The sequence below is a fragment of the Phoenix dactylifera genome, chromosome 2, assembly GCF_051530095.1.
Source record: "Phoenix dactylifera cultivar Ajwa chromosome 2, Ajwa_hap1_PhDact_Kaust_v1.1, whole genome shotgun sequence".
Classification (NCBI taxonomy): domain Eukaryota; kingdom Viridiplantae; phylum Streptophyta; class Magnoliopsida; order Arecales; family Arecaceae; genus Phoenix; species Phoenix dactylifera.
The window spans coordinates 12,982,758-12,996,293 of NC_143191.1; the positions used below are offsets into that span (position 1 = coordinate 12,982,758).

Genomic DNA, 13,536 nt, shown 5'->3' on the forward strand with positions numbered 1-13,536 from the left:
GAATTAACTACTCCGATCATGCAGTAATGACCGAACACCAATAATAGGTCGTAACTGCAGCTACGATCATGGCCACGCCCTTAATGAGCATTAACTGCCTTCAAACAGACTTTAATGGGAGACACATGGCTCTTCTCCGTTGCTTGGTTTGATCAGAACGTAACTTTGGCTAGCCTTGAGGTCAAGTACTTCGAAAAATACCGAGGTTAGACACCTTAGATCATACGGAGGTCAGGTCGACAAGTATATATCATATCACTTGCCTTTTATTTCCAAGCCCAAGTTTATCTCTGCTCAGGTGACAGAAGTAATATTATTAAGCTGCCCGAGGTCACATTTTGATGCTTCTAGATCCGTGCAGAAGGTTTTAGAAGCGGCATTTAATGAGGATCATTTAATGTGGATTTGCATGGATTGAGATCCTCAAAGCACCATCATTTTGGTATAATTTTTGAGGCAATGATTGGATTCGTCAATAAGATTTGAAATCGTGATCCGAGTGAACTTCTAGTGTTGTTCCCCGATCTGACACGTGATGCAATCAGCTTGGGTAGCTATAGGGGTGCATCAATTTGGGTCATTCTCGTGTCGATAAAAGTTATTATTCCTTTTTCTTCTCTTATTTGCTTTCATATGAGACCTTGAAGCTTGGGTAACTTGCTTAGCTCGAGTTACAATGGTAAGGTCTACGGCCAAAACCATGGAGCTCCAATTGGTTGAGGCTATAAAGAAAGCTTAAGCAGCAGAGCAGCAAGCAGTCAAAGCAGAAAAGAAGGTTGCCTAAGCTGAAGAGAGAGCTATTAAGGTCATGGAAACTTATTTGGCCTTGAAGGAGTTCAAATTAAGATTGTCAAGTGTACCACTGACTCTTTTATGAAAGGCTTCGAAGATTGCCAAGCCCAAGTAGTAAAGCTTCTTCCAACAACATCCTTCAAGTGGGATTGGATGGCGACGACGATCACAATGAAGGTGGGGATGCTCTCTATTTTGTGCTCGGTTAGAACTTAACTTGTAGGTTGGCTTAGCCGAAATATAAACTGAAATTGAACTTATTTATCGACATTGTGATCCGTGCAAATCCCAAGTGGAATAGAAGTGATAATTTTAGTGGATCTTTTTTTCTCTCTCTATGTAATTTAAGTCAGTCAACTTTAAAGTTACTTTTGGGTATTAGATCTAGTCCCGCTTACAATTTTATAATTTTATTAATTATACCGGCTCAATCCATGAATCATTTCCAAACCAATCGTCAAGTGCCATCTCTCATTGTATTACAGTTGCCTTCATTAAAATTATACTTGATTGATGTCCTAGATTTCAGTTGCATCATGCATACCTCCATCTCATACTCCCACTGTTTTAGCCGTATATCTTGCACAAAACCATGCCTGTGTTGTTTGGTCCTTTGCTTAAGATGCCCGCGTTCTCATCTCCTAGATTTTAGTGCCATCTCCATAAGCTCTATCCACTTCGATAAACTATGAATTTTCTCCCAGACAGCCTTTCTTTCTCTGTAGGATGATAAATTTCTCTCTCTAGGATGATAAATTGCAGATACCATTGACTGGAACGACGCCAAGAGTTTGTAAAAAAATTAAAATTTTTTTTAAAAAAAAGCATCTCGCGAACAAAAGAAAACCCTCCACCTGCCTTTTCCCCTAGAGAAAATGAGTAAAGAAAATAAGAATACAAGAAAAAGAAAGAACCCTCCACCCGCTCATCACATCCTAGGTCTCATAAAACTCAAATTTTAACTGGTTTCCACGAACAAGCTTTCTCCAAACAGCATTTAGCTTGAATGCAATGGTCATTCCTGCTTAGGCTTGCTCCTTGTGTCTTGAATAAATGGACCTACCATCTCCTTACTAATATCTAGCAAGTTTTTGGCCTACTCCCAACTTAGACCATCACTGAAACAAAATTCATGATCCTTATAAACTCCCAAGATGTAACATGCATGATGCTATTAATCTAATAATGTATTCCAAATCTCCCCCTTTCCCATTTTTTCCCTGGTTATAGAGGAATTATATCCTACACCACATTCACCCTATGGCGGTACACCACATCAATCACAATTGCTTGTTCTTATAGACTCCATTCATCAAACACTCATTCCGGTGAACCACCACAAGAACGAACAGCTGAAATTGTTATGGTGCACCGCCACATAGTGCACTTGGTGTAGAATATGATTTCTTCTAGTTATAGTATTTAAACAAAGAAGCAACAATCTTACAACACTAGTGGGAACAAGCAAAGTACCATTATCAATCCATATATTCGTGATCTTAACAGATATTAGATCAATCTATATATTCAAGCAAAAAAAATGCATGGAATCAACTGGCACAAACCCAATACAAGCTTCTTGACTGGAATATAGATGAACATTAATAGCACATTTCTCCAGGCAGGGAATTGTCATGCAGTGCAAGTCCTGTTAAATACAATCCCAACATCATGAATAACCCAAGCATACCCGATGGTGACATCAAAGCATGATCCAATGTCCCTTCTACGGTATTGTAACAAATGAACGCCGTGCAGTACACATGTTCATTGAAAGGTGTTAGATGAATGAGATGCGGAGAATATGCAGTCTTCATTAATAGTAATGAAGAATATCTCCAAGTTAACGAAATAGACATGCAAATTGACGGGAGAAATACAGATGAAGCGATAAGACAATATGTCAAGGGACGAGCCTAGGCTTCTTACTTCCCCATGGCAGGACTCAGATTTTTGGTTCAATAAACCCATGGTCATTTTAAACATACAAACTCTCAATCTTACTAGTTTGTGAAAGCATCACCAACAAGATTGATGCTGTTTCAAATAGCTAAAACCCGTGTTCTAATCAAACTTATTTGGGACCAATGTCCTTCAATGTGCAGATCTGTTCTTCTCCCATTGCCGACATGACGGTGACCACGAGATCCTTGCCTTCAGCAAAACCATCTTTAATCTGCAGAACAAAATAATGAGATAAATTAAAAGTTTAACAGCTAAGGTATGTATCACTGGTTTCACAAGCATCTCAAGAAAAATTAACCAGCTTGACCTACTGTCAATTAGTTCATAGTTTGTCAAACATGCTTTTTATTTGGCTATACGAGCCAAAAAAATATACAAACAAAACAGTGTTTTCTGAAGAAACAAGTATGCATCCAGTACCTGGATCCAACCAAAAGTTGGCTATATATCTACAATGCTGACCAATACTTTGGTCCATTAAGCCAACAGGCTCAGCACAGGTCAGATTCACTTTTATACTGGTGTGGCTTGGTGTGGGCTAATCCAACATACACAGAGATCACATGGGTCGGGTGGGTGAAATCTATTAGCAGCAGGATCCAATTTTACAAAGGTAGCAACTAACCAACACATACACAGAATCAAGGGTTGGAGGGAGATCAAAAATTAAGGCGTCATGGGGTATCAAAGTCCAGCTTATTTGACTCCCCAACTGATTTGCCATAATTGTAGCCATTTTAATTCTCATAAGTGATAAGTAATCAATTTATTTTAAAAAAAATAGAGTGGAAATTGGGAAAGCCATTCATGCAAATAGCTATCCCTCAACATTGTTAAGTCAGTAATCTAGCAAGAGGTTGTCAAAACCTCCCACAAGTCCTTCACTTCAATCAATATTCTGATGTTAACTTTTAAGAGAGAGAGAGAGAGAGAGAGAGAGAGAGAGAGAGAGAGAGAGAGAGAGCCAGAAAGCTTGTAACTGATGATGACTACGCACCAAAAAAGTTAATGACACAAGGCTATATCAAAATAATTGAGCTTTCATTTGTGATTATCATAAACACATTAACATAAACTGATCCTAAAGTTTCCAAACATATCTTGATTCATAATACCATTATATCACCCTCACGCTGTGCTAGTTTAAAAGCATCCCGACACAAAAGCCTGCCACATTCATATGACATAATAGACTTCTAACTTAAACTTTGAGACTTACATCAGTTCTCTATCGACATGTTGGATGACAACCTACCATATTCTCAGAAGTTCATAGAAGAAGTACTAACCAAAATTATAAATGACAACCGAATCTTAGAATGACTGGACACCATTCACCACTACAAAGATCAGATGGCATAAGCCACCATGTTCTTGCCCCCACCCACCCCACCACCCCTCACCCCCCCTCCCCCCACCCCCCCCCCCCCCCCCCCCCCCAAAAAAAAAAGGAAAAAAAAAAAACAATGCAGTCTCAAAAACCACTCTAATCACATATCTTGTACTAAAGGTTTCGGTATGATAGTAAGAAAGTCATCTAGCACTCCTAAGGCAATAATTTGATTCAGACCTTCAAGAGATTGGTTTGTATAAAGTTCAGTCAAGAGAATATCATCCTTAAGGGGAATACAGTCAATGGACATTAATAATTCTGAAAAGCTAATGAGGCCGCCATTAGTTGCAAGTGCTTATGAAAACAATAAAAGTCAAATAGCCACCAGAATAAAAATATTTACTAACCAATTTGACTCGTGACATCAAAAAGCTTGGGCAATACAAAGAGAATATTATAGAGAAGAGTCCATCATCGCATCTAGAGGGAAATCAAAAACCCCACAAGAAAGATGGTAGGTAGGAATGGAGGTCATGCCAAATAGGAAACATAACCAGGAGAGAGAAAAATATTTCTCAAACTTTGCAAACCTGAGACCCAACCCAAGTCATCATTTTGAAACTAGAATTATTAAATGGTTGAATTCTCTTTCCAAATATCTAAACTATGAGAACATTTGAGGTTGTGAACTACTCTAAACTTACTGTGCATGTGCAAAAGTTGGTCTTTCCCAAAGGCCTCCACCATGAAAACAAACAGCTAGAATAATTATATTCATGTGAAAATAACAAATAGACTGCAGAGTGTGCATATCAATAACATGAGGAAAGGCCCCTAAATGAATTGTTGGGTGTTTGTAGCCGTCACTTTGATTTCCATCTTTTCTTCAATTTGTCCCTTTTTTACAAGAAAAATCATGGTTCACCATACTGATACTAATGGTGGTACTGACTAGCCATGCAATATGGTACCATTACTATACTGTACCAAGCCTAGGCATGCCAGAACCAGGTGGAGAGAGAGTGAGAGGGAGAGAAAGGGGGCATAGAAAGAGGGAGAAAGAGAGGTGGAGACGTGGAGAGATGAAGAGAAGGGGGGCAGAGAAAGGAGAGAGAAGGCTGACCAGTAGATAGCCGGTGTCATCTGTCATTGGCATCAGCATCGACAATAATGGTGAAGAAAAGTTTTTTATATAAAAAAAACTCGAGCAGCCAAGCTTGGCGAGCTACAGACAGCTCGCATGTGGTGAGCATGAATTCCAAAGCGGAACCGAATGGGAATCATGTCTTATTAGGCTAGTTCGCCCCTTGAGCTGATCAAAACTAGGTGGTTCCTAGCGGTTCAGCCTGATAGTAGAAGTTTTGCACTGGTTCGGTGCATTAACAAAGCCGAGAGGCTAAATCATCCCAATTTGGGCTTAGTACAGTTTAGATCTGCCCAGAAGGGGTGGTTCGGTATGGTTCAGCGTTCCATGGGGAAAACAATTGCCATCAATAATACCTCCCCTTTCCCATATGAGGAATGACCTGGGTATAAACCAAGCATAATCATTTAAAGACACTGAAATTTGAAATGTCTTTTAAAAGCACAAAATGACTGCACATAGGCAATTAGTTGATGAAACGAACTCATAGAGATCCAGAAAGGGTTCCTAACTATATATAAAGGTACTCATGACTTGAGGCAGATGAACAACTTTCCATCCACTCAGATTTTAGATGGGCTTGACAAAAATATTTAGAACTATAGAACCAAGCTTGGGCTCAAAACTTTCAAGCCACTTGTTATAGTTAGGCCGAACTTTACGGGCCCATTTCGACCTTCCACAAACTCCCAAACTGGATAGATTATATCAATAGAGTTCCTGCTAAATATGGACCCTCCCATAAAAGCTGCAATTCATTTAAAGCTGAAGTGGAGGCACTGACCTGGGTAAGCAGAGTCTCGTCAGTGGGGAGTCTCAGATCATCCTTTGTGTTTCCACTCTCAGTCAGTAGACTAACCTAAAGGACCAGATTCAGACAAATTGGTATTCTGAGTAAACAGCTTCTAGCATCAAAATAGCAAAAAAGATGCTGAATAAGTCAAAATATGGACATACAAAACCATCTTCAGATATATCAATGAGTTGGTAGTCAGTGCGAGTAACATGGGGAACCTGCAAAATGTAAAGACATTGAATCTGATAACCCAAATCATATATTATATTTAAAAAATCCATCCATCTACAAAGGAGAAGAATCATACATCACAGTTATGGGATGACGGCACAATATCTTCAAGTTTCTTAGCAGTGAAAATATCAATCGCCACAAAGTGACACTTGGCATGACCATGCTTGCCTGTTTTAGAGGTTGAAACCTCAACAACCTGTAACCATGGAAATCATAAAAAATCAATCACAACTGCAACGTTAACTTTTGGATTGGGTTTTTTATTTTTTTAAAAAATAAGAAATTTCTTTTCTCTGTCGAGGGTTGGGGGAGTGAGGGTGGAAGCTTTTGTTTTTCAGGAAGCTTAGAAGAGTGTTTCTCATAAGCAACATGTAAGCATGAAAGAAACACTACTATTAATTATATTCTAAGCTATAAAATACAAGAAAGAAAAGCACATCAAGAATGATGTAGATAAGTCAAACAATATCTTCGATTAATAATCTAGAGAAAGTAATGTTAAGCAGAAAGTGTTATGGCATCCCATGATCTCTAAACAATCTGCAATGAAGGAAATAAACAAATATCTGCTTGTTGAGATGAATTGGCTATCATAAAATTGGATGAATTGTGCACACTGAACAAGTGTCTGCACCTACATCAAATGGAATTGATTGTAAGTGGGACTGGTCTATTAATCAAACAAATGTTCTAAATGGCAATCAGTCTAGGCACGTAAGGTTGACAATGCAGAAAGCTTCAGTCTCGGAACAATGACAATTACTTCTGAAAACACAAGGATGATCCATATGTGTGAGACTTCGCAAACAAGCATTCATGAGAAAATTTAGTATATCCTAATTCATCAAAATGGATGGTCTGTAATCAGCGAGTTCATTCTGCTTATGCAAGTCTGAATAAGAGGAATTCTGAACAATCATTCTTTGAGATGAAATTATTCAACCATTGCAAATTAAACTTAGCACCTCTACTGCTTCAACAAGTATGAATACTTGAAGCATATCAAGAAAGAGGTAGAGAAACTTGAAGCTGAAAGAAAGCCAGATTTACATATAAAAAAAAAAATCCAGATGCAGTGCATCCAAAAATTTGCAAAATCAGCATAACAATGGAAACTGTTTTTTTTTTTTTTGAAAAAAAGACAGCATTCCACAAACATCATTCGAAAGAAGGAAATAATTGCATGACAAGGTTAAAAAAAACAAAAGAAAAACTTTTGAAGAACCAACAGCCAGAAAACATGGCATGTCAAAAGATCTCATTTGGCACTACATATTAATTTGCTTCTATGCTGAAAAAGGTTGAAGATATCTAGAGTTGACATGACCAAAAATTTCAGGTCCATAAAAGACATTTACGGAAGGGAAATACTAAAGCAAAATTCATCAAAGCCAGTATAGACATAAATCAGTTGGTTCAATAGATGAGAAATAGAGACCATTTCTTCTGTAGGACATGTACAAATAAAATGCTGATAACAAGAAGCACGAAGGAAAAAACATACTTCAGCATGTGTATTACACAGAAAGCCATATTTCCTAATAGGTATCTTCCTAAGTTATCAAGTTACACATACACCAACTTAAATTGGATTTGTGAAATAAAGGTATCATGCCAAGCAAATATATGCCGGTGCTGATAAAAAATTTGTGGCCAACCAGATGCAGCAATTAAATCATGCACCTGCAGTTCTAAAATGACTTAGAGGATTCAGTGTATGATTCTTAAAAGTTGCAGATATGTCATATAAGCTAAGGCTATTGCATTATGCTAAATAAAAAAGTGAGGGAGAGGAATTTGTTAGCCTCTTACTAAATGAGTTGGTGGCCCAGGGGACTGAAGAATCGCATTACATGCTGAAAATGATGAAACATAATAAAAAATTGTTAACAAAACATCTTGTTTAGATATCTTGGCTTTGATTATCAACCTCCTCTTTTCTCAATGATTTTCATTATAGTGTGTTTGCAGTCCTTTACAAATGCACATGGCCCAAAATTCTAATAATAAACCATTATATAGCTTTTCAAATTCACTGTTTGTGCCAACAGACAGTAGCTCAGCTGGTCAGATGGTAGCTCAGCTGGTCGGCATCCATCTCTCCAAGTGGGAAGTCTCAAGACAATATTCACACACACACACACACACACACACACCCAAACAAAAAAAAGAAAAAAATCGTTGTATTATTAAACCTCAGACTATAAATCCTCACGTCAAACCTCCCAGAGACCCTAAAAAATTATGAAATCCTTTTGTCTCATAAAACCAAAATTTTGTCAGACTCTGACCTAGGTCAGTTATGGATAACAGGTTAGTGAGCCCTAAAATCTTGGTCAAATCACCATTTCAAGTAACCACCTCCCCATCACTTGTATGGGAACCCAAACAAGTGGAGGCTATGCCATTAAGCCGGCTTATAGAGAACATATCTATATTAGTCAGTGGGAACAGAGAAAGAAGATCAGCATCATTAAATCCTGTATCTAGGCTAAGCTTAATTTAAAAAATTAAATATGCATCATAATGGAGGAAAATGACAATGGGAACCCACGTAAAGGCAATGGCTAAGATCTACCTTGATCATTTTCATTGACTTGAATTAGCATAAAAAAGAACAGAAAAGTTTACGGTGACATAACGTAATGGTCTAACCTAGGGATTTGAATTTTAAGGTTATAATAGGCCATAAAAGGGTCTAAATGAGAGAATAACCAAATTCTAGTGTTTGGTGATATTTCTAGAAAATTATGAAAGAAAACGAAGAGCAATGCTCACAATCATTCTGAACCTAAGAATCATTCATACGGCTTAAAATCTCACATTTCCAAACTCTGGAATCACAATACAGAGAAGGTGCGTGAAAACCCATGTTTTATTAAACATAACTGTCTTTGTTTTGACAAATTCCATAATTCAAACCCATACAACCAACAAAAATAAACATCAGAACTACTTCAAGCAACAATTCTAATGACTTTTCACATTTTTAACCTAAGTTGATTCAAAAATTGCATTTATAAATTCTAGTCATAATGGGACCCAAAAAAAAAAAAACTCAACCCATAAATTACAATAAAGTCAAAAAAAATTGCAGAAGTTGCTCCTGATCCAACTCAAAACAATATGGAAAATCTAATAGGTCAGAACAACATTCTTTCATCAGCTTAGATTAAAATGGCAAATTAAGCTAGAAATTTGATCAACCACAAAGAAAGAAAAGGGAATCAATAAACAACTTTTTGCAATTTAAGTTTAAGTTCATATTATATTATTGCTTGGTAAATTAAGTAGTATCTTCTTTATGAAAACTAAAATCACTTCAAAGTCTTTATGTTTGGAATGTCCGCATACATTTCTGCAAAACAAAGTGAAATATACAAATTCACTGTTGTCAAAAATTTGATATGGTGAATCCGAGATTTGACAATGTGACCCTGACTGCTTCTAGTTAGGAAACATATAAACTTGCTTTTGAACTGGTGCAGTAGGTGGTTTGAAAGGATCCTGCAACAAAAGCCTAGAGGAAAGATGAAGATTTAAATACCATCATTGTTTAGACTGCCACTAACCAAAAAGAAAAGAAGGAGAGGCATGGGAGCTTTTGGTTCACTAATCCCAATAAAACAGATAATGCCTTATACCCATTAGGTGTGGGCTTTGAATAACAGTTACTCAAATAACCAACCACATAGGCATTGCACAAGAATGTTACTCAACTATTTTTCTAGTCTTCCACTTCCTACAATTTTTTTTCCATCAAGATAACATTTTCCATTGTAGTAAGGCAGGGAAACAGCTATGAATATCTAGAAGTCAGCGCATCAAGGAAACTGAAATTTAAAATGATTACTAAATGCAATGAATAATATAACTATCAAGCACATTTTCAGATTTTTTTTTATGTGAACAAACTAACCAACCAATCACTGCATTTCAAGTTAACACTGCTTCCTAAAATATGTAATTTTCTAACTTTGCTGTTAGTTTTGCCATTCATTTATAACAACATCCTCATTATCACGAATGTAAACCTGTCTGATTCCAAAACATTCGAATCCATATAACATGCCACGACTTGATTTTTCTAGTTGCCACAAACTATCTTATTTTAATAACATAACAACAAAAATACAACTAAACATTACGCTCACAGATCCACATCAGTTCCATTAAAATACCCATATTTATCTCTTCCTCATTTCCTACAATAAAACAAGACTAATACAAGTGATGAGTCCAAGATAACACATTCAGAACACTCCTGTACTGTTATACCTGTGTAAATTATTTCACTTACTACTTCTTGACTCTTGTTTTCTTCCTGTTGTACAAGCCAACTTCTTTTATTTAAATAAAAAAATAAGAGCCATGACACTTAACATTGGATTACTACACAGAGCCCAACAAGATTGCATAACATGCATGATCTTCTTCATTTGATTTCCCTGGCCTTCAATAAGCCATCATCTTATGAATCTAATGCAGCCACGTATCCCCTCTAGAGAATCACTTGCCGATCTTAAATCCCAAATCATGTAAATTACAAATTTTACTGTCTCCAAATCATCACATCCACTTGCATAATAATTACCCAATTAAAACCACGACATACAATCCAAATCAATTCCACAATATTTCCAAAGCAGTAGATAACCGTCAGTCTTTCAATGAAATCAAGCATGAAGTGTCATTCTTACAGCAGCAAAAGAGAAAAACACCACGAACACGCCTCAAACAAGCAGAGTAACCTTAAAATTCAACCAAAAAACCGAGAAAAAATGGGGAAAGAGAGAGAGAAGAGATGGGGCTTCCATTACTTTGCAGGGTCTGCCTTTGATGACGATGTACCCGTTCTTCCTGATGGCCCCAGCCTGCTGCGGGAACGTCTTCGACGCGCCGGCGTCGGCCTTCGACTCGAAGTGATGCTCCTCGTCCGACATCTTCTCTCCCTCAAGGCAACAAGACAGAAATGGAGAAGGGAAAGAGGCACCGAAGAGGACGACCGGTTGTACCCAAAAAAAACAAAAAACGAACGATCGGAGGAACCCGAACCCCTCTATGTAGCGCGCTAGGGTTTCGCTTCTCGTATACCCGCTTAATTTGGACAATCTTTGCCGTCTGATGGCCGTGTTCTCTCGATGTGATCGTCGGTGATAACTTCATCTTTTGATAGAATTTTGAACTAAATTCGTGATCTCAATTGCCGCAACTAGTAAACAGAGGGAGGAGGGCTTTGGGGTGGGGTGGGGCGATAGCGATTGGACAACGACATGATTAAAAAAAAAATCTCCTCGATGGGGATGGAAGCATGATGGGCCTACCATGTGATTTGAGTAATAGATTTTATGAGCACAGCAGTGTTTATACCAAGGCTGCAAATGGGTCGCGTTGACCCATGACCAGATCCGCACTGAACTGCTTAGATCCAATCCAAACCAAATTTAAGCACCCATCCGGTCAGGTTGGGTTCCAAATTTCAATCCATTCCATATTTCGAGTAGGGTTTCAAATTTGGATATGTTCCACATTTTGGGTTAGATCTGGATTTATTGAATTTTGACCCAATCCAATCCAACTTGATATGATTGTTATCTAGATCTAATTTGAATCTTCTGACCTATTATCCAACCCGAACTAACCCAAGGTTGGCCGGGAGGGTTGCGGGGGGGGGGCGGGGGGGCGGGGCGGCGAGGGGTGTTAAGCACTTAAGCCTATCGGTGCTTAGAGGGTGAGAAGAGAACATCTTCAGGCTTCTAACTTTGTTTGATGAAGAGGTATTTGATTTAATGGATGTTGTTTTTAAGGTGCAGGAGACTCAGTCGAGCTCAGGGAACAGTGATTTGGAAGGTCTAATTAGGAAAACTGATGTTCAAATGGTAGATGGTGATGCTGATTTTGGTACGTTGATTATCTTTTTTTCTTGGTTAAGCCTTATAATATATGAATAGATGCCATTTACTTAATTCATGGTGATCATGTATAAGGTTCATGTTTAAGTGATCTTCAAGAAACACCATTGCATTACTTTCCAATCTCCTTACTGAAAAATATGGAAGATAGTGATGACACATATAGTTCTTGATATAATCATGAGTTCGGAGGACTTGGTTAATATTGAGGCACATAGTTTCTGGAGACCCATTTCAAAGACTCCTCATCATGTTCCCAGAAGATATTTTCTAAGGTTATATAACTCAGACAACATTCTAGTTAACATTCTAGAATAGGGATTCAGATAAATTTTGTGCAAGCTTAATTTGAAAGTATAATAATTTTAATAAAAGGCATTTTAGAAGCAATTCTCTAGAATGGTTGACGAGGTTCTGACATTTCTTCCTGTTAATGCATGGATTTATTACTAAATAAAAAGTATGACTTAAAATTTGTAACTCATTGCCATATGCCTGACCCAAATCCGATCCGAATCCAAACTTTTAGGTTAGGACCAGTGTTTCCCTTGGTTTCAAGTTGAAACTAGGGATACCAAGCAAATGACAGAGAAGGAGATTTGTGCAGTGTGCCACCGACATACGGTTGGAACCTAAAGAAGATGAGATTAGGTTCAGTTGCCTTGAACCTTCAAGAACTTTGTGAGATAACGGAATGCTACCTGTCACGTCCCAAATCCAACACCCAGGTCTAACCACATGACATGGCCACGCACTCTTTAAGGCAAGGCCCCAAAGAATATGCAAGGTTGAAAGTTTATCACAACCTCAATATCTATAATCAAAATGATCTCAATTCATAACGAATCAACAAAACTGGTCCAATAACAAAATTTAATCATCTAACCAGTATCAGTGATGCTCTATCTATTCATCCATTCCATTCGTAATTCAACCATGCTAAGTACTACGTAACCTGCAACTCTTAAAAAGAGAAAGAGAAAGGGATTGTGAGCTTTACAACCAAATAAGAATCCCAAGCTGCTACACCATAAGTAATAAAAAAAATAATCAATTAACAATATAAAATAAATATCATATTAATACTTGGAAAGCTTATACAAATAACATGCACATAAGTTCTCATTATCATCTTTTCAAAGAAGCATATATAGATACACATAAATATATATCTCAATTGTAAACAATTGTTTAACGACAATTTCTTATATCATTTCATCCATTTTTTATTAACTTGATTTCTATGTTTCTCATTGATTAACTTCTGACTTTGGACTAACCAAGATCGTGACTCAGTCCAAGATTGATACCGTATTACATATTATAGCCTATGGTCATTATCCCATGCATAAGCTCGTGG

At 37.4% G+C, this 13,536-nt stretch overlaps 1 protein-coding gene across 1 annotated transcript; it reads right to left on the reverse strand.

The window, feature by feature from the left end:
• Positions 1 to 2,586: 2,586 nt before the first annotated feature.
• On the reverse strand, positions 2,587 to 11,351 carry LOC103696274 (eukaryotic translation initiation factor 5A-2-like). The gene is made up of 5 exons (XM_008777839.6): positions 11,085 to 11,351; positions 6,338 to 6,460; positions 6,192 to 6,248; positions 6,019 to 6,093; positions 2,587 to 2,968 (listed from the first exon to the last, which is right to left on the reverse strand). Exons 1-5 carry the CDS (start codon positions 11,205 to 11,207, stop codon positions 2,867 to 2,869), a joined length of 480 nt encoding a protein of 159 aa, XP_008776061.1. The 5' UTR covers positions 11,208 to 11,351; the 3' UTR covers positions 2,587 to 2,866.
• Positions 11,352 to 13,536: the final 2,185 nt, after the last annotated feature.

Coding starts and splice junctions, on each gene's coding strand:
- LOC103696274 (XM_008777839.6), bottom strand. CDS start 11,207: ATGTCGGACGAGGAGCATCACTTCGAGTCGAAGGCCGACGCCGGCGCG. Junction 6,094..6,191: donor ATATATCTGAAGATGGTTTT/GTATGTCCATAT, acceptor CTGGTCCTTTAG/GTTAGTCTACTGACTGAGAG. Junction 2,969..6,018: donor ACGAGACTCTGCTTACCCAG/GTCAGTGCCTCC, acceptor TTTGTTCTGCAG/ATTAAAGATGGTTTTGCTGA.